This window comes from Amphiura filiformis, chromosome 1 (assembly GCF_039555335.1).
Source record: "Amphiura filiformis chromosome 1, Afil_fr2py, whole genome shotgun sequence".
In the NCBI taxonomy this organism is placed as follows: Eukaryota; Metazoa; Echinodermata; class Ophiuroidea; order Amphilepidida; family Amphiuridae; genus Amphiura; species Amphiura filiformis.
Genome location: NC_092628.1, coordinates 94,076,217 through 94,098,041, shown reverse-complemented (window position 1 = coordinate 94,098,041; position 21,825 = coordinate 94,076,217). Strand labels below are relative to the sequence as shown.

The following is a 21,825-nucleotide window of genomic DNA, read 5'->3' as shown; positions in this document are numbered from 1 at the left end:
TCTTGACTACATCTTTCATTGCCATATATTGATTATGTAGAAAATTGGGTTTACCACTTAGATATAGATATATTAGGGATCTATAATTTGTCAGAAACTTTGCCATGATTTTGTTATCAAATTGAAATCCGATTAATTTAAATTCGTTCAAGTGCATTTTCTTGGATGCATAGAGCATGTTTAAAAGGGGTGTGATGTCAACCCTAGCAGAAAACAATACATTATAATCAAGCGCCAAACATTTCAGTTTTGTTAGCTTGCTTATACTCAAATAGAGGTCATTGAGATGTTGTGGAGAAATTTCCGTCAAGTTTTTTTCCTAGAAAAATGTCTAACATATTTAGATTTGGTGTGAATTCTAAGAGTGTTGGAAGCCATGGCTCATTGCCTATTTCAATTTGAATAGCAACTAGTTTAGACAGGATGAATCCATCGTGTCTAGATGATGATTCCAACGACAACTTCAAAAGGTATAATAAATATGGTACTTCTCTGTATGAAACTGATTTTATGCCTAGCCTTATGTCAGTGTTATCACAAAGGGAAACCAGCTCAGCATAGCTCAATTGGCTCTCAAAAATGTTACTTAAATGAACAGAAATGTTAATTACTGATCCTTGTAAAGCTGGACATTCAAGAGAGTGGCTCAACGTCTGTTTGAAAAGTATATGTGAAGTACGGGGCTGAATGCCACAGCAGAAGTCAAGGATATATGGTGAGTGAAGCATATATTCATCATCGCGCTGGACATATAGGTTTCTCAAGACTTTGTCAAATTCTGACTGGTTTGAATCTAGTAATTCTGCCAGATACATTCCTGCACAAAAGTCCTGGAATGACTTGTACAAAAATGTCACCGATTCCTTCACAGTCATTCTTGCTCTCAGTCGCTCTCTGGTTATTATACCAACCTGACATCCTAAGTTAAATATTTCAATTCCAAACTCTCTCTCACTAAATACAACCTGCTCATTTTCACGGTCTATCCCATACAAAGCTACCTTTCCCAATTTGCACACCAAGGATTTCATTTCATCTGTCATCTCTTCATCATCTAAGGGGCAATTGTTTCCTTCTTTGCTCTTATATCTCTTCCACATATGATTGAGAGTATTTTTGTAGAGTTGTGTTTTTTGTGCTTGGTAAGCTACATTGACCTTCCCACAGCAAACAAATCATGAGAAGCAAAACTGGTATGGCTGCTAAAGCCAAGATATGGGGCCCTTGTTTTAGCTTTTGGATTAGTGTATCATTCTTGTCTGTATCTTCTTTGAAAAACATCTTGATGTACTTGAAAATGTTTTCTAATGAAAAGCCACTGAGCTTGACTTGTGTGTAGTGTCTGAGATGCTCTCCTAACTCACCTATTCTATGCGGCCGTGTAGTGAGGATAACACAACAGCTGCGAAGCTTTCTATTGTGTAGGGCCTTTGTGATTTCATTTGACCTAACTTTGAGTATACCGCAACTGTCTTCATCCATGCCGTCTATCAAGAGCAAAACATCCTTGGCATTAGAAGTAATATATGACTTGAGACCCTCTTTAGAAACTTGGCTATCTTCAGGTAGAATTAGTTGGAATATAAGGTCTACCAAACTGACCTTATTATCTTGTATTTCATGTAGGCTTATTAGGAATACTAATTTGAACTTAGAAAGAGGGGACTGGGAGTCTTCTGTCAAACCTGCCCATCTGTAAGCTATATTGGCAGCCATTGTACTCTTGCCACTTCCAGCATCCCCCAAGACAATGACCCTGTTTACCCTTTGACCCTGAACTGTTTTCAAAGATATTAGATCTTCATTACTCTCTAACCTCTTCACCCCTTCTGATGACCTAAAATTAGATTCTTGTTTAACGAGTTCTAAGTCTACAAAGATGCTTTCCATGTCTGCAACTGCATCTGGTACCCATGGCAGGAGATTGACTTTACCCATTTCATCAATGTAGTATTGTTTCAGCTCAGCCTGGCATTCTTCTAAGTTGAAATTCACACTTGATGATCTCTGTTGTGGACCTGCCATTGATAGACAAAAAGATAGGGGTTTTACATACAGAACAGCTCAAGAGAAAATGGCCTTTACAGAAAAGTCTCGTCAGATGACAGACGAAAATTTGAGTAAGTCAAACATTTTTTCTTAGTTGTATGACCAGTTTTAATTAATCTCAACAAACCTTTTTCATATCTAAAACGATTCTCAGTTCTTCGCGATCTAAGGTTTTACATAGAGTATAGCTTAAGGACCAGCTTGGAACCTTTTTTTTGAAGAGTGCATAGTGTATAGATTTGTTAAGGGTCTTGGCGGAACTAACATTGTACTGAGTATCTATGTATTATCTTGTGTATTTGAATGAGCTTGAGTGGTCTATCCTGTAATGTTAGTCTGTTCCCCAATGATAGTTTGCCCTCCACTAACATTGTACTGAGAACCATATGTATTACCGTGTGTACTTGATTGAGCTTGCGAGGTATCTCTGATAACGTTAGTCTATAATTCTCCTATGATAGTTTACCCTCCACTAACATTGTACTGAGTACCTATGTATTACCGTGTGTACTTGATTGAGCTTGCGATGTATCTCTGATAACGTTAGTCGGTTCTCCTATGATAGTTTGCCCTCCACTATTATACTGAGAACCTATGTATTACCTTGTGTACTTGATTGAGCTTGAGAGGTATCTCCTATAACGTTAGTCTGTTCTCCTATGATAGTTTGCCCTCCACTAACATTGTACTGAGTACCTATGTATTACCTCGTGTACTTGATTGAGCTTGCGAGGTATCTCCTATAACGTTAGTCTATTCTCCTATGATAGTTTGCCCTCCACTAACACTGTACTGAGTACCTATGTATTACCTTGTGTACTTGATTGAGTTTGAGAGGTATCTCCTATAACGTTAGTCTGTTCTCCTATGATAGTTTGCCCTCCACTAACACTGTACTGAGAACCTATGTATTACCTTGTGTACTTGATTGAGCTTGAGAGGTATCTCCTATAACGTTAGTCTGTTCTCCTATGATAGTTTGCCCTCCACTAACATTGTACTGAGTACCTATGTATTACCTCGTGTACTTGATTGAGCTTGCGAGGTATCTCCTATAACGTTAGTCTGTTCCCCAATGATAGTTTGCCCTCCACTAACATTGTACTGAGAACATATGCATTACCTTGTGTAATTGAATGAGCTTGAGAGGTATCTCCAATAACGTTAGTCTATTCTCCTATGATAGTTTGCCCTCCACTAACACTGTACTGAGAACCTATGTATTACCTTGTGTACTTGATTGAGCTTGAGAGGTATCTCCTATAACGTTAGTCTGTTCTCCTATGATAGTTTGCCCTCCACTAACATTGTACTGAGTACCTATGTATTACCTCGTGTACTTGATTGAGCTTGCGAGGTATCTCCTATAACGTTAGTCTGTTCCCCAATGATAGTTTGCCCTCCACTAACATTGTACTGAGAACATATGCATTACCTTGTGTAATTGAATGAGCTTGAGAGGTATCTCCTATAACGTTAGTCTATTCTCCTATGATAGTTTGCCCTCCACTAACATTGTACTGAGAACATATGCATTACCTTGTGTAATTGAATGAGCTTGAGAGGTATCTCCTATAACGTTAGTCTGTTCTCCTATGATAGTTTGCCCTCAACTAACATTGTACTGAGTACCTATGCCTACCTTGTGTACTTGATTGAGCTTGAGAGGTATCTCCTATAACGTTAGTCTGTTCTCCTATGATAGTTTGCCCTCCACTAACACTGTACTGAGTACCTATGTATTACCTTGTGTACTTGATTGAGCTTGAGAGGTATCCCCTATAACGTTGGTCTGTTCTCCTATGATAGTTTGACCTCCACTAACATTGTACTGAGTACCTGTAGATGTAGATGTTTTGATGAGTTGTAGTACCAACTGAAAAAATAATATCAAATATATATATATATAAAATAATGTTGACATGTAACTTTCCCTCCCCTGTACTTTTGAGAAATTGCTGCCTAACCTACTTGATACCTATAATACATACCTTCTCACCTAATTATCACTCACTCACTCACTCACTCACTCACTCACACTCACTCACTCACACCCCCACTCACTCACTCACTCACTCACTCACCACACCCCCCACTCACTCACTCACTCCACCACTCACTCACTCACTCACTCACTCACTCACTCACTCACTCACTCACTCACTCACTCACTCACCACACCCCCACCACTCACTCACTCACTCACTCACTCACTCACCAAATCCTCTCTGGTAAATGTGTTTCAATTCTAAGGCAAAAAGATAATAAAAAATACCAGATGGTTCATTTGGAAGCAGTTGGTCTACAACATCTTCTTGAAGTGAAACCCCACTAAGTTAATTTGTGACAGACACTAAGTTAATTTGTGACAGACTCTATTTGATTCTACAGGTATTATGAAACCATACTTACCAGATGCTTCATGTTGTACCAATTGAGCCAATTGGTCTGCAGCATCTTCCTGAAGTGACATCCCACTTAATTGAGTTGGGACAGATTCTATTTCATTCTGTGATGTTGGAAATCGTTCTGCCATTTTGTATTTGAATCTCTAGCAAAACAAACAATAAATTAAAAACAAAATAATTTTTCTCCTGAAAAGGCACTATGTAATGTAATGTAGTGTGTAATGTAATGTAATGTAATGTAATGTAATGTAATGTAATGTAATGTAATGTAATGTAATGTAATGTGATGTGATGTGATGTGATGTAATGTAATGTAATGTAATGTAATGTAATGTAATGTAATGTAATGTAATGTAATGTGATGTGATGTAATGTAATGTAATATAATGCAATGTGATGTAATGTAATGTAATGTGTAATATAATGCAATGTAAATGAATGTAATGAATGTAATTTAATGTATTATAATGTAATCTAGTGAATGTAATATAAGTTAATGTAAAAAACAATGAATGTAATGTAGTGAATGTAATGTAATGTGATGTGATGTGAAGTGATGTAATGTAATGTAATGTAATGTAATGTAATGTAATGTAATGTAATGAATGTAATTTAATGTATTATAATGTAATCTAGTGAATGTAATATAAGTTAATGTAAAATACAATGAATGTAATGTAATGTGATGTGATGTGAAGTGATGTAATGTAATGTAATGTGATGTGATGTGAAGTGATGTGATGTGATGTAATGTAATGTAATGTAATGTGTAATATAATGCAATGTAAATGAATGTAATGAATGTAATTTAATGTATTATAATGTAATCTAGTGAATGTAATATAAGTTAATGTAAAATACAATGAATGTAATGTAATGTGATGTGATGTGAAGTGATGTAATGTAATGTAATGTGATGTGATGTGAAGTGATGTGATGTGATGTAATGTGAGGTGAAGTGATGTGATGTGATATGATGTGATGTGATGTGATGTAATGTGTAATATAATGCAATGTAAATGAATGTAATGAATGTAATTTAATGTATTATAATGTAATCTAGTGAATGTAATATAAGTTAATGTAAAATACAATGAATGTAATGTAGTGAATATAATGTAATGTAATGTGATGTGATGTAATGTAATAAAATGTAATGTAATGTAATGTAATGTAATGTATGTAATTTAATGTATTATAATGTAATCTAGTGAATGTAATATAATTTAATGTAAAATACAATGAATGTAATGTAATGTGATGTGATGTGATGTAATGTTATGTAATGTAATGTAATGTAATGTAATGTAATGTGATGTGATGTGATGTGATATAATGTAATGTAATGTGATGTGATGTAATGTTATGTAATGTAATGTAATGTGATGTGATGTGATGTGATGTGATGTGATGTGATGTGATGTAATGTAATGTATAATGCAATGCAATGTAATGTAATGTAATGTAATGTGATGTGATGTGATGTGATGTGATGTAATGTAATGTGATGTATTGTGATGTGATGTGATGTGATGTATTGTAATGTAATGTAATGTGATGTGATGTGATGTGATGTAATGTATTGTAATGTAATGTAATGTGATGTGATGTGATGTGATGTAATGTAATGTATGTAATTTAATGTATTATAATGTAATCTAGTAAATGTAATATAATTTAATGTAAAATACAATGAATGTAATGTAATGTGATGTGATGTAATGTGATGTAATGTAATTTAATGTGATGTGATGTGATGTGACGTGACGTGACGTAACGTGACGTGATGTGATGTAATGTAATGTAATGTAATGTAATGTAATGTAATGTAATGTAATGTAATGTAATGTAATGAATGTAATGTATGTAATTTAATGTATTATAATGTAATAATGTAATCTAGTGAATGTAATATAATTCAATGTAAAATACAATGAATGTAATGTAATGTGATGTGATGTGATGTAATGTTATGTAATATAATGTGATGTGACGTGATGTTATGTGATGTAATGTAATGTAATGTAATGCAATGCAATGCAATGTAATGTGACGTGACGTGACGTGACGTGACGTAACGTCATGTGATGTGATGTGATGTAAAATAATGTAATGTAATGTAATGTGATGTGATGTGATGTGATGTGATGTAATGTAATGTAATGTAATGTAATGTAATGTAACGTAACGTAACGTAACGTAATGTAATGTAATATAATGTAATGTAATGTAATGAATGTAATGTATGGAATTTAATGTATTATAATGTAATCTAGTGAATGTAATAAAATTTAATGTAAAATACAATGAATGTAATGTGATGTAATGTAATGTGATGTGATGTGATGTGATGTGATGTAATGTAATGTATAATGCAATGCAATGTAATGTAATGTGATGTAATGTAATGTAATGTAATGTAATGTAATGTAATGTAATGTAATGTAATGTAATGTAATGCAATGTAATGTAATGTAATGTAATGTGATGTGATGTGATGTGATGTGATGTAATGTAATGTGATGTATTGTGATGTGATGTGATGTAATGTAATGTAATGTAATCACATGTAATGCAATGTAATGTAATGTAATGTGATGTGATGTGATGTGATGTGATGTAATGTAATGTGATGTATTGTGATGTGATGTGATGTAATGTAATGTAATGTAATGCAATGTAATGTAATGTAATGTGATGTGATGTGATGTAATGTAATGTAATGTAATGTAATGTAATGTAATGTGATGTGATGTAATGTAATGTAATATAATGCAATGTGATGTAATGTAATGTAATGTGTAATATAATGCAATGTAAATGAATGTAATGAATGTAATTTAATGTATTATAATGTAATCTAGTGAATGTAATATAAGTTAATGTAAAAAAACAATGAATGTAATGTAGTGAATGTAATGTAATGTGATGTGATGTGAAGTGATGTAATGTAATGTAATGTAATGTAATGAATGTAATTTAATGTATTATAATGTAATCTAGTGAATGTAATATAAGTTAATGTAAAATACAATGAATGTAATGTAATGTGATGTGATGTGAAGTGATGTAATGTAATGTAATGTGATGTGATGTGAAGTGATGTAATGTAATGTAATGTAATGTGATGTGATGTGAAGTGATGTGATGTGATGTAATATGAGGTGAAGTGATGTGATGTGATATGATGTGATGTGATGTGATGTGATGTAATGTGTAATATAATGCAATGTAAATGAATGTAATGAATGTAATTTAATTTAATGTATTATAATGTAATCTAGTGAATGTAATATAAGTTAATGTAAAATACAATGAATGTAATGTAGTGAATATAATGTAATGTAATGTGATGTGATGTAATGTAATAAAATGTAATGTAATGTAATGTAATGTAATGTATGTAATTTAATGTATTATAATGTAATCTAGTGAATGTAATATAATTTAATGTAAAATACAATGAATGTAATGTAATGTGATGTGATGTGATGTAATGTTATGTAATGTGATGTGATGTGATGTGATATAATGTAATGTAATGTGATGTGATGTAATGTTATGTAATGTAATGTAATGTGATGTGATGTGATGTGATGTGATGTGATGTGATGTAATGTAATGTATAATGCAATGCAATGTAATGTAATGTGATGTAATGTAATGTAATGTAATGTAATGTAATGTAATGTAATGTAATGTGATGTGATGTGATGTAATGTAATGTGATGTATTGTGATGTGATGTGATGTGATGTGATGTATTGTAATGTAATGTAATGTGATGTGATGTGATGTGATGTAATGTATTGTAATGTAATGCGATGTGATGTGATGTAATGTAATGTATGTAATTTAATGTATTATAATGTAATCTAGTGAATGTAATAAAATTTAATGTAAAATACAATGAATGTAATGTGATGTAATGTAATGTAATGTAATGTGATGTGATGTGATGTGATGTAATGTGATGAATGTAATTTAATGTATTATAATGTAATCTAGTAAATGTAATATAATTTAATGTAAAATACAATGAATGTAATGTAATATGATGTGATGTAATGTGATGTAATGTAATTTAATGTGATGTGATGTGATGTGATGTGATGTGACGTGACGTGACGTAACGTGACGTGACGTGATGTAATGTAATGTAATGTAATGTAATGAATGTAATGTATGTAATTTAATGTATTATAATGTAATCTAGTGAATGTAATATAATTCAATGTAAAATACAATGAATGTAATGTAATGTGATGTGATGTGATGTAATGTTATGTAATATAATATAATGTGATGTGATGTGATGTTATGTGATGTAATGTAATGTAATGCAATGCAATGCAATGTAATGTGACGTGACGTGACGTGCCGTGACGTAACGTCATGTGATGTGATGTGATGTAATATAATGTAATGTAATGTAATGTAATGTGATGTGATGTGATGTGATGTGATGTGATGTAATGTAATGTAATGTAATGTAATGTAATGTAATGTAATGTAATGTAATGTAATGTAATGTAACGTAACGTAACGTAACGTAACGTAACGTAATGTAATGAATGTAATGTATGGAATTTAATGTATTATAATGTAATCTAGTGAATGTAATAAAATTTAATGTAAAATACAATGAATGTAATGTGATGTAATGTAATGTAATGTGATGTGATGTGATGTGATGTAATGTAATGTATAATGCAATGCAATGTAATGTAATGTAATGTGATGTGATGTAATGTAATGTAATGTAATGTAATGCAATGTAATGTAATGTAATGTAATGTAATGTAATGTGATGTGATGTGATGTGATGTGATGTGATGTGATGTGATGTAATGTAATGTGATGTATTGTGATGTGATGTGATGTGATGTAATGTAATGTAATGTAATGTAATGTAATCACATGTAATGCAATGTAATGTAATGTGATGTGATGTGATGTGATGTGATGTGATGTAATGTGATGTATTGTGATGTGATGTGATGTGATGTAATGTAATGTAATGTAATGTAATGTAATCTAATGTAATGTAATGCAATGTAATGTAATGTGATGTGATGTGATGTGATGTGATGTAATGTAATGTAATGTAATGCAATGCAATGTATTGTAATGTAATGTGATGTGATGTGATGTAATGTAATGTAATGTAATGCAATGCAATGTATTGTAATGTGATGTGATGTGATGTGATGTAATGTAATGTAATGTAATGCAATGTGATGTGATGTGATGTAATGTAATGTAATGTAATGTAATGTAATGTGATGTGATGTGATGTGATGTGATGTAATGTAATGTGATGTATTGTGATGTGATGTGATGTGATGTGATGTGATGTGATGTGATGTGATGTGATGTAATGTAATGTAATGTAATGTAATGTAATGTGATGTGATGTGATGTGATGTGATGTGATGTTATGTAATGTAATGTAATGCAATGGAATGTGATGTGATGTGATGTGATGTGATGTGATGTAATGTAATGTGATGTATTGTGATGTGATGTGATGTAATGTAATGTAATGTAATGTGATGTGATGTGATGTGATGTGATGTGATGTGATGTGATGTAATGTAATGTAATGTAATGTAATGCAATGTAATGTGATGTGATGTGATGTGATGTGATGTAATGTATGTAATTTAATGTATTATAATGTAATCTAGTAAATGTAATATAATTTAATGTAAAATACAATGAATGTAATGTGATGTGATGTGATGTGATGTGATGTAATGTAATGTAATGTAATGTGATGTAATGTAATGTAATGTGATGTGATGTGATGTGATGTGATGTGATGTGATGTGATGTAATGTAATGTATGTAATTTAATGTATTATAATGTAATCTAGTGAATGTAATATAATTTAATGTAAAATACAATGAATGTAATGTAATGTGATGTGATGTGATGTGATGTAATGTTATGTAATATAATGTGATGTGATGTTATGTGATGTAATGTAATGTAATGTAATGTAATGTAATGTAATGTAATGTAATGCAATGCAATGCAATGCAATGTAATGTGACGTGACGTGACGTGACGTGACGTGACGTGACGTAACGTCATGTGATGTGATGTGATGTAATATAATGTAATGTAATGTAATGTAATGTAATGTGATGTGATGTAATGTAATGTAACGTAATGTAATGTAATGTAATGTAATGTAATGAATGTAATGTATGGAATTTAATGTATTATAATGTAATCTAGTGAATGTAATAAAATTTAATGTAAAATACAATGAATGTAATGTGATGTAATGTAATGTAATGTAATGTGATGTGATGTGATGTGATGTGATGTGATGTAATGTGATGAATGTAATTTAATGTATTATAATGTAATCTAGTGAATGTAATATAATTTAATGTAAAATACAATGAATGTAATGTAATGTGATGTGATGTAATGTAATGTAATGTAATGTAATATGATGTGATGTAATGTAATGTAATGTAATGTAATGTAATGTAATGTAATGTAGTGAATGTAATGTAATGTAATATAATTCAATGTAAAATACAATGATTGTAATGTAGTGAATGTAATGCGATGTGATGTAATGTGATGTGATGTGATGTAATGTAATGTAATGTGAAGTGATGTGATGTGATGTGATGTGATATGATGTAATGTAATGTAGTGTAATGTAATGTAATGTAATGTAATGTATAAAGCAATACAATGCAATATAATGTAATGTAATGTGATGTGATGTGATGTGATGCGATGCGATGCGATGTAATATAATGTAATGCAATATAATATGTGTGTAATGCAGTGTAATGTAATGTAATGTAATGTAATGTAACGTAACGTAACGTAACGTAACGTAATGTAATGTAATGTGCAAAACTAAAGAAAATTAAAAAAAATTATCCAAATTCAGATATTTGCATTTCTAACAAGTGTGCTAACATAAACACTCTGTAACAGCCCAAAAGTGGCCTAAGAAGGACAATATTCGACATTTTGCATGTTTGGTCAAATTAGGCTGTTGCTATCCGTACGATCATCCCTTCATCAACACATTCCTATTTTTCTACACTGCTGTTTTTGTGTCAGTTCCTGAAGAACTGACACCTTCTCCTACAGGTTTGACGATCACGTGACAAATCGAATCTGTGATGTCAATATTAATATCGATATCAATTTAAGGCTGTTCTAGTTAAATTACATACCCATTGGCATTTTGGCTGTTCCATTTAATTTACATACTCCCTCTGAAATAATGGCCCAAAATAGCTGTTCCATTTAATTTACATACTCCCTCTGAAAAAAAAATGGCTGTTAAATCCTGATTTGCATTGTCGTATCGAGTTATTTTTTGTACACAACAGGGATGTTACTACTGTTTAACTAAATGAAGCATACTTTTGCTTTTACCTTTCTTTGTCCTTTATTAATTATAAATTAGGTGATTCAATTAATATAATTCTTTGTTTCAGCGACCCTGGGGTAAACAGACAAACAAAAACATGGGTCAAAATCCTTCAATTTCTTTGAAAATTGAACAAAAAGTACCCAAATCCCTACATTTTATATCTCCCTGTGTTATAGACAAATTTTATACGTCACATTTAACGACTTATAAATTGCCTTATGCTATAATGGGGTCTTATAGGCTACATTTGTATTGTCCGAACTTTGTTTTTAAATGTCTTTGGCTTCCAGGTTAGTTTCTCGGTGCTGGTGAGGTGTATTGGGGTGTAACTTGGTAGAGTGGTGGTAAGTGGCTGCCCTAAGTCTTGACGCAATTTTTGGCGCAAAATAATTAAATTAGGTAGCTAATTTGCATATTTAACTTAAAAATTGTTTTTGGTGTTTTTGTGTGTGTTTTTTTGCCATTTCGAAGAACTGGTGAGGCGTATAGGGATGTAACTTGATGAGGTTGTGGTAAGCGGCAGTCGTAAGATCTGTTATGTTATAAGATACCGGTATGCAAATTAGTCACCACATTTACCTATTTTTTTATTTGTCGAAATGCTTTTGGCCATTTTTCGGAACTGGTGAGGCATATAGAAATGTAATTTGGTGGGGTGATGGTTAAGAGCAGTCTTAAGATCATATGCTATTTTTGTCACAAAATTTGCAAATCAGCCACCTCATTCCTTTTTTTTCTATTTTTAAAATTGCTTTTTGGCATTTTTCGGAACTGGTAGGGGGTATATAGATGTAACTTGGTAGGGTGGTGGTAAAGGGGCAGTCTTAAGATCCCACGTGATTTTTGTCGCAAAATATTCAAATTAGCCATCTCATTTGCATATTTGTTTATTTGAAAAAAGGCTTTTTGCCATTTTTTGGAACTGGTGAGGCGTATAGAGATTTAACTTGGTGGGATGGTGCTAAGGGACAGTCTTAAGATCCCATGTGATTTTTGTCGCAAAATATGCAAATTAGCTACCTCATTTGCATATTTCTTATTTTTAAAAACGTTTTTAGCTAGAAGAGAAGGCTGACGCTGCGCCAAAACACGTATGTAAGTGTATAATTGTTTAATGATAAATGAACTACCACTAAATGGTCCTGGCAGTGCTGCAGTGCAAAACTTCTCATGCAATTCCATCTTTAACATTACATTCAAATAATAATTACATTGTAAATTGGAACTGACACCAATTTTTTTCAGGAATTCTTGTTTGCTTTATCGTCAATTGAGAATCCTATTGGGTTTTTTCTACTTCTATTTTTAAACTTCCGAGGGCATCACCGATAGTGCCAAATTGAAACAAATTCAACTGGTTTGAGATATTTAAAATTTAAAAATTTGTCAGTTTTGAGCTGGAATTCAACATAAAAAACAGGTCAATGCAGTTTTGGCATCGGACTGGCATGGGCATTGGCATGCAATTATTTTGTTCTTATGATGTCATTCAGTCATAAACTGTTGCTTATATAACAGCTTATTGGTTTTAGTACAAGAAAACTTGCCTTGAGTAGTTTTTCCAAATATAATACATGTGTATAATACAAATATTACGTGTTTATACTATAGTGGCGGCGCTACGGGGAGAGGGGCAATGGGGCATTTTTCTTGCCTGCAAATTTGTCGATTTTGCACCCCCCCCCAAAAAAAACATTCCTGATGTTGCCACTGTATATATACATAATAAGTCTTTCTCATATATTTCTTTTGACTACTTACATGATCTGTCCAAACCAAATCTTCTCTAATACTTCATTATAAACAGTGCTTGGTTTTAAATTGTGCAGAATACCGTTACTTCCAGAAAAGCCAGGAATTATAATATTGGGCCCACTTCAGTAAGGTGCTGAGTATTTCTATTCTTTCAATTATATATATATATATATATATATATATAATGATTACATTGTGTCACATGATAGGCCTATGTGACCCAATTAAACAAAATTAGGGCAATATGGTGACATCCAACAGGGTAATCCGTTTTTAATACTGCCCCCAAACCCCCTTATTTTTTATTTGGTCTGTCACCCAAAGTCCATATTTTTCAATATCAACAACACCTTCCATTCACCATTGATGTCATTGCTTATTTAAAAAAGAAAGAATTCTAAGCCATTTAGAACTAGGAATTCAATGTATGAGGCTTCTGTGTGGCTGTTTTGGTTCTTGCCCAAAGGCCCCATTTAGTAATGTTCTCACCCAATACCTCCCAAATTAGGTACTGAAGGCCACCTCTCGCCCAAAGACGCCATATTATTTACATTTTCTCTCACCTAATGCCCTTTACTGAGAAAGCCTCAGACTTCCCTCTATATCAATTTCATATTGAAGTGCCTTCTCACATGAAAAGCCAATTTCTAAATATTTGCATGACGATAAAACTAAAAGAGCTTTCAATCAGCTCTAATTTGATGTAAATGCTATCAAAATGTGACTTAAGAAACTAAGAAGACAGGTTACAGTTGAATCATTTAAACAATAGAGAACATGAAGATTTGATAAAACATGATAAATCAGCTCATAGCTCAAAAACAATTTTGATTATTGTCCTCATTTTGCTTTATCGGGCCATGTGTGGCAAGGTGAATTAGTGTTTACTCTTCTGTTGCCGTGATTTTTATTTGTTCTCTCTTTTTCCATGTTGAAATACTATAGATATAAAATTGATGTTGAAAAATTAGATATTGAAACTCACGACACGAAAGTGAGAAAGGGCGGGGGAAGGGCACAGAGAGGAGAGAAAAAGAGATAATTGGAAACAAATATCTATTTAAATCTACTTTTGATATCTATTCAACAGGTATTTGGAAGTATACAGGATTAGTTTTAGGGATTGAAAAGTAAAAAAATCATATTTCAAAAACACACAGTGACGTTGTGATATAAGCAAATTATCATCATTATCATTAACCATATTGACAAAATGCAAAGTCTAATACTAATACCGTAGCTTGTCTGCCTCTAATGAATTTTTGAAATAGTTCATGAGTTCATAAATTTACGTATTAAGCAAGCGGCGATAGAACTTGTGTTGCCAAATTGCACCCTACTTTTGAAGATTAAGTATAAACTATAATGTCACTTTTGAAGATTAAGTACAATGTCATTTCCAAATGGGACTATAAGGTGCATTTAAATGCAGTAGAATGCTTATCAATCTTTTTAAAAGTTGTATCACATTATTTGCATATCACTCTGAAAGTGTATTTGCGGGTACGCATGCTAGCGGGAAAACTTTGAAACATCTTTTGTATCTTATTATGCACAGTTTTCAGTTTTAAAAAAACACAATTTTTGTGTGTTTTTTTGCTCTTCAACAATACCATTTGTTTTTTTGCTAAAACGTCAACTTTATTTAAAAGGTGCCCCGTGTTTAATGGAAACATGTCTTTTCGGGTGCCAAAAACTGTGCAAGATTTGCATATTTTTGTTTCCCATGGAATGTTGGCATAATTTTACTTGATTGATAAATAAAGAATGCCTGCCAATTACTGTTCTATCTCAATTGTCTGGGTCAGTATTGAATTGAACATCTCATTAATAACATCCAAAGCTTATACAAATTATCAACCAGTTATTTCAGCTGATTTGTTCATAATCCAAGAAATCCATAGCTTAAACCTTATATTGTCTAATTTTGTGATGTGAGTGCAGCAAACAGGAAATGGTGAAATGTGTTTGCATGTTTTATCTACACTGTTTTAGAATATAAAATTGGTCGCTCAAAGGAATGCGTGCCAAAAAGCACATGCAAAGTTACCCATTCAACCCCAGGGATGCAGATAATTATTGCACTTTTTGAAGGTGAAAAGCAATTTTGAAAACACAAAAAGCTAAGAAAGAATGAAAAGGCGTTAGACAGAAATACATTTATTGCTTTTAAAATATAACAATTCAAATAGGCAATACAAGATCGTGTGGATATTGCTATCTACAGAGTTCATACTAGATTGTGTGGATGCTGCTATCTACTGAAGATAGCTCTACAATATTGCATAAATAGTGCTATCTACAGAAGATAGTTCATATTAGATCATGTAGATGCTGTTATCTTCTGGAAATAAAATAACTAATACAAGATCATATGCTGCTATCTACTGAATATGGCTGATATAAGATCACATGGATGATCATATCTACAGAAGATAGCTCATAATAGAATGTTGCTCTCTACTCAAGATAGCTAATATAAGATTGCATGAATGGTGCTATTTACAGAAGATAGCTCATATTTTATTGTGTGGAAGCTGATATGATCTATATAGCGGATACAAAATCGCATGAATGGATTAGATTGTGTGTTTGCCGATATTCACTGAAGATAGCTAATACAAGATTGCATATCGTAAACGTTTGCCTAATGGTGCACCTGGGCTTCTTTGCCTTGGGGTAAATATCATGTACAAATAGAAAGCTCTCTCCTCTAAAAATCCCAACAAGAATAAAGGGTACATGCCCTTATTTACTGGTGGGATTTTTATGGGAGGGTAGTTTTAGTTTGTGTTAAAAATTTCAGTTATGTCAAGGGAACCCATAGCGCCATTAGGTACATGATGCTATCTACAGAAGATAGCTCATACTCGATCGTGTGGATGCTGCTATCCACTGAAGATAGCTAACATAAGATTGCATAAATGCTGCTATCTTTTATCTTGTGGATGCTGATATGACCTATATAACTTAGTTGATACAAGATCGCATGAATGGTCTTATCTACAAAAGAAAGCTCATACCAGATGTGTAAATGCTGTAATCTGTTGAAGTTAAGGAATACAAGATTGCATAAATGGTGCTATCCACAGAAGACAGTTCATACTACTATCTACTGAAGATAGATCATACTTGATATTGTGACGTACGTGGATGCTGCTATCTACTGAAGATAGCTATTACAAGATTGCGTAATTGGTGCTATCTACAGAAGACAGCTCTCAATCTTTATACTGAAGAAAACCAATACACAATTGCATAAATGGTGCTCTATCAACTGAAGATAGTTCATACTAGATAGTATGTGGATGCCGCTATCTACTGAAGACAACTAAATTTGGTTTGGCTTATAATTGGCAAAAATTATTTGGTTTTTGTTACTGCGCGCATTAGTAAAGTCCCAGCTTCTGCCTGTGTAAATTCACATAAGTCTTAGTGCTGTGCCCGACTCCGTGTATGCCATTCTATATCAATACATGGTTTTACAAGACTCATTTTTCCGCCAATTACAAACCAAACAAACTTTAATAACATATTGCATAGATGGTGCTATCTACAAAAGATAGCTTATACTGGATTGTGTGGATGCTGCAATCTACTACAGATAGCCAATACAAAATTGTGCAATGTATCTTCAGTAGATAGCAGCATCCACTCAAACTAGTATGTGCTATCTTTGGTAGATAGCACCAGTTATGCAATCTTATATTAGTTATCTTCAGTAGATAACAGCATCCAGACTATCTAGTATGTGCTATCTTCTGTAGATAGAACCATTTATGCAATCTTGTATTCGTTATCTTCAGTAGATAGCAGCATCCACTCAAACTAGTATGTGCTATCTTTGGTAGATAGCACCAGTTATGCAATCTTATATTAGTTATCTTCAGTAGATAACAGCATCCAGACTATCTAGTATGTGCTATCTTCTGTAGATAGAACCATTTATGCAATCTTGTATTCGTTATCTTCAGTAGATAACAGCATCCACACTATCTAGTGTGTGCTATCTTCTATAGATAGCACCATTTATGCAATCTTGTATTCGTTATCTTCAGTAGATAACAGCATCCACACTATCTAGTATGTGCTATCTTCTGTAGATAGCACAATTTATGCAATCTTATATTAGTTATCTTCAGTAGATAACAGCATCCACACTATCTAGTATGTGCTATCTTCTGTAGATAGCAGTATTAACATGATTTTGTATTGGCTATTTTTAGTAGATTGCAGCATCCACACGATCTAGTATGATCTGTCTTCAGTAGATAGCAGCATATCCACACTATCTAATACGAGCAATCTCCTGTAGATTGTATACAAATATACACTGCCATGAGAGGTTAAAAAAATTAAACAGCCTAAAATCGGGCTAACCAGAAACAGCAGCGTGAATATTGAACAACTGAACTTGGGTTGAGTCCAGGAGCTCCGAGCGAGGCTCCTGCAGGCTCATAGACTCAACCTGAATTCAGTATTAAATGAAACATACTCACAGTCATTGGCTTCAAGTACTGACCATGAGGGATGAAAACTTCGAGGGCATTGGACTACCCCTTATATACTTTGTTTGGATTATAACTGGCAACAAATATAAGGTTTTTGTTCCTGCCTGTGGAGGCAATAAAGTCTTAACTTATGCTGCATAAATTCATATAAGGGCATGGCAGTTACGCCTAACGCAAGCACAGCCAGCATAATATGTATACATCAATCAGCACTGTAAATACTTGTTGCCAATTTTAACCTGAAGAAAGTATATTCATGAAAATGATTCTAGTCCACTCACCCCTACACCCTTAATGGAAACTGCAAATCAAATGTATTTTTGTGTCAAATTTATTTATTCAACATGTTGACATAAAATGTAAATCTACAAGCATAAGTCATGCGTCATAATGCTTAACCAGTGCTTTTATATAAAATAATAACAATAACATTTATCCGCTTAAGCCATATTGTAACATTTGCTGAGGAAAACACCCTCAATGTTTTTCAAAATTTTGAGAAATAATCAATACATCGTATTTGTGAAAAAATCTAAGATTTTGAATAAAATGATGGGGTACATTAGAAATATTAGTTGAATGCGTATTCATACACTCTAAGATAGCGTGAACCAATCAGAGCACGCATTGATTGTGCATATTGTGCACTCCGTGTACTACGCGCAGTGCTTGCACATGCGTTCGCGGTGCGTAGGCTTGATTCATTTTTGGGCGGGTTGATGCATTTATATTTGATTCTGTTTTCCAATATTTTTAGTGATAATTTTGTTAAAAAACAGCAAAAATAATGCGTTTTTTCTTCTCGTATAACCCGATGCCCATAACATTGTATGAACACGACCTGCGGGAAGGTCATAACACATCAATAGGACCAAACTTAGTTATGCTCATGCAAGAGTTATGTGCATCGGCAACACGTTTAGGTCAAAATTAAAAGGGGACATATCTGGCAGTGAAAACTAACAATTTATGGAAATGAAATGCAAATCTATTTTTATGAAAATGTTACAACATGGCTTTAACATTCCAATTCTGCCTCTGCAATGATGGAATCATGACAAGATATTGATCTGGGTATATTAAACCCTTTTGAATATGCAAAATGATATTGATTATAACAAAATATAATAGTGCATCAAAAATAATAAAACACCCTGCACAATGGTGTACATGACAAATAGACAACTTAAGACAAATGCCATTTCTGAACATGTAATGCTCCTCTCATGACCTTTTCAATATTCTAATGCCCTGTGGATTATGCCCATATCTCAGGAGAGACGGTTCTTGGATTGTGTATGTTTAGATTACCATGCGTCTTGTAAATAATATTTCACCTATTGGACAGGTTTTTAAAATCACAACTAGAAGTTTGGTTCAACCAAATGTAAGAAGCCAATATTTTTACAATTTTATTTGGATATCAAAAATAATTTAAATATGAAAACATGCTAATTTTTCTACAGATGAATCCAATTAATAAAATACAGTGGTTTGTAACCCTCTCTGTAGATCCCCCTGACCAGTGAGTTGTAATGTTGTCATTTCCATCAGATCTGAGGGAAATCCAAGAATATTTATTTAATTATTGGACCTCTGATGACCTTCAAAATTGTCAAACTTAATGATATGTGACATGATCAAGGGAAATGAGTCGGATGTCGCTAATATTGATTTTGAGATATTGGCAAAGAAAGTGTTAAAATTCTTATGTTTTATATTGTTTTCAGCGATTGATAAATTGACGTAACTTCGCAAAGAAAAGCCGTATCAACATGGGGTTGTTTCTAAAGAGGACATTTAAAGCTTTCAGAATGTTAAATTCATTTTCGACCAGAGTCGCCATGTGACTCATTCCCCTTGATCATGTTACATATTTACTTTCACCAAATTGTATCATTATTATGTTTTGACGAATCCAAGCATGTGAAAATATTGGATCAAAAACATAATAATGATTAAATTTGATGTTTTACACCAAATATCAGGAAATAAAAACCAAAATACATACACACACACCATCACGTCACATCCCCCACACATGGAAGGAATACACCATCATAATATCCCCCTTCATGGTTAGTAGTAGCTAAGCCAAGGGATAATAATTCAAGAGGGTTGAATGCACTCTGTATGCAATCCTCAATACAGTAACCAATGGAATACATAATGATACTGCAAACAGTCATAACATGATTCTAATAAGTGTGAATTATACAGGTGCTGCTCCATGTAAAACACAGGCAATTTATTTGATGAAATTTTACACTTGTCAGTAATGTGTAGAACTAAATAATATATTTCCATCTGAATAATTCTTACTGAGTTTTAATATCCTCAAATAACTGCCTGTTAATCAAGTGTAATTATGCGTTCTGAGTTTGATTTACCATAGCTAATTTGCTCAATGTTGCAGCTCCAAAAACACTATATCAAACATGCTCACCTGTTAATGCACAGGTCTTTAACCCCAATAAGCTGCTACATGCATAATGAGTGTATTGGGTACAAATACTCATACTCAACAACTTTTCAGCCATGCCTGTTGAATGGATTTTTTTTGGACTTTGCCATTGGATATGAGATGATTTAAATTGGTAGCGAGATGAAACTGAAAGCTGTGTCAATTATTATTCTTGGTTTTACTTACTGTGTTAACTTCATTTATAGTCATGCATATATAGATAAGGTCATAGGTGGGTGTATGTTTCTTATGACTGAATAAAAAAAAACTGCAAAAAAGCTGTTAGTGCAAAATCAGGTGAATGGAATATTTTAGCCTATGCAGTTTCACACGCACAGTCATTTTGAATTTCCAACTTTTCAAATTGCATCAAATTTCATTCAATCATTCATTTGTCGTATCATACTGCAGCTAATAAAATGATCCCCAAGTTCATATAAATTTGATTGCTTTTCATTAATTGTACTCAAAGTTATGGTCACTCAAACATATAAGAGATTTTTTAAGGCATCTCCGTTGGAGACACCATAACCTACTTTATATTTTATATATCTCAAATTATTGATATTAAGCATCAGTAACTGTGATGCAATGAAGACTAATGAGTAGTCATATGTTGACTTAGAATTGATGTTGAGATATGGCCACAAGATGTGTTCAATTACCTCCCTAATTAATCACTTTTTGTTACGTGAAAATATTAATATTTCAGGAACCAAAGTGTAATTTATATGACACTTGTAGCATATTGTAGCCTATTGTGTGGGCAGAAATATTCAATGAAAAATAAGAATAAATATTTTAAACAGAAAAGGAAGCTCATGAGAACATGTAATCAGTGGTGACTTGCTTGGTTGATTCCTACCTGTTCTGAGTTTTTTTCACACTCTCTGAATTGTATATCAATTCCCTATACTTGCATGTACTATTTGCGTCTTGCATCATCTTACACACTCTGCTGAAGTGAAGTCTTCTTCAGGCGAGTCAGATCCTTCAGGACATATTCTTCATGTTTTTTTTGCTAAAATAATACAGTTTATTTCTGTAGAGTAAGACATTGATCTTAGAAGAAATGAGTCAAGGAAGCCACATTTATATTGCCATATGTATTGCAGTTATAGAGGTATGACAAAAATAATAGGTAAAAACAAAAGGTTTCCCCCTCCCAGCAAGAATCATGCAGATGGGGGAAACACAAAACCCATTACAATGACATAA

General features: G+C 32.8%; 1 protein-coding gene across 1 annotated transcript; it reads right to left on the bottom strand.

Annotated features, from left to right (window-relative positions):
• Window positions 1-278: 278 nt before the first annotated feature.
• Window positions 279-4,585, bottom strand: LOC140164470 (protein NLRC5-like). Its single transcript, XM_072187754.1, is given in 4 exon segments — window positions 279-1,136; window positions 1,138-2,018; window positions 3,796-3,888; window positions 4,462-4,585. Coding segments are annotated over 4 exon segments (1,956 nt in total).
• Window positions 4,586-21,825: the final 17,240 nt, after the last annotated feature.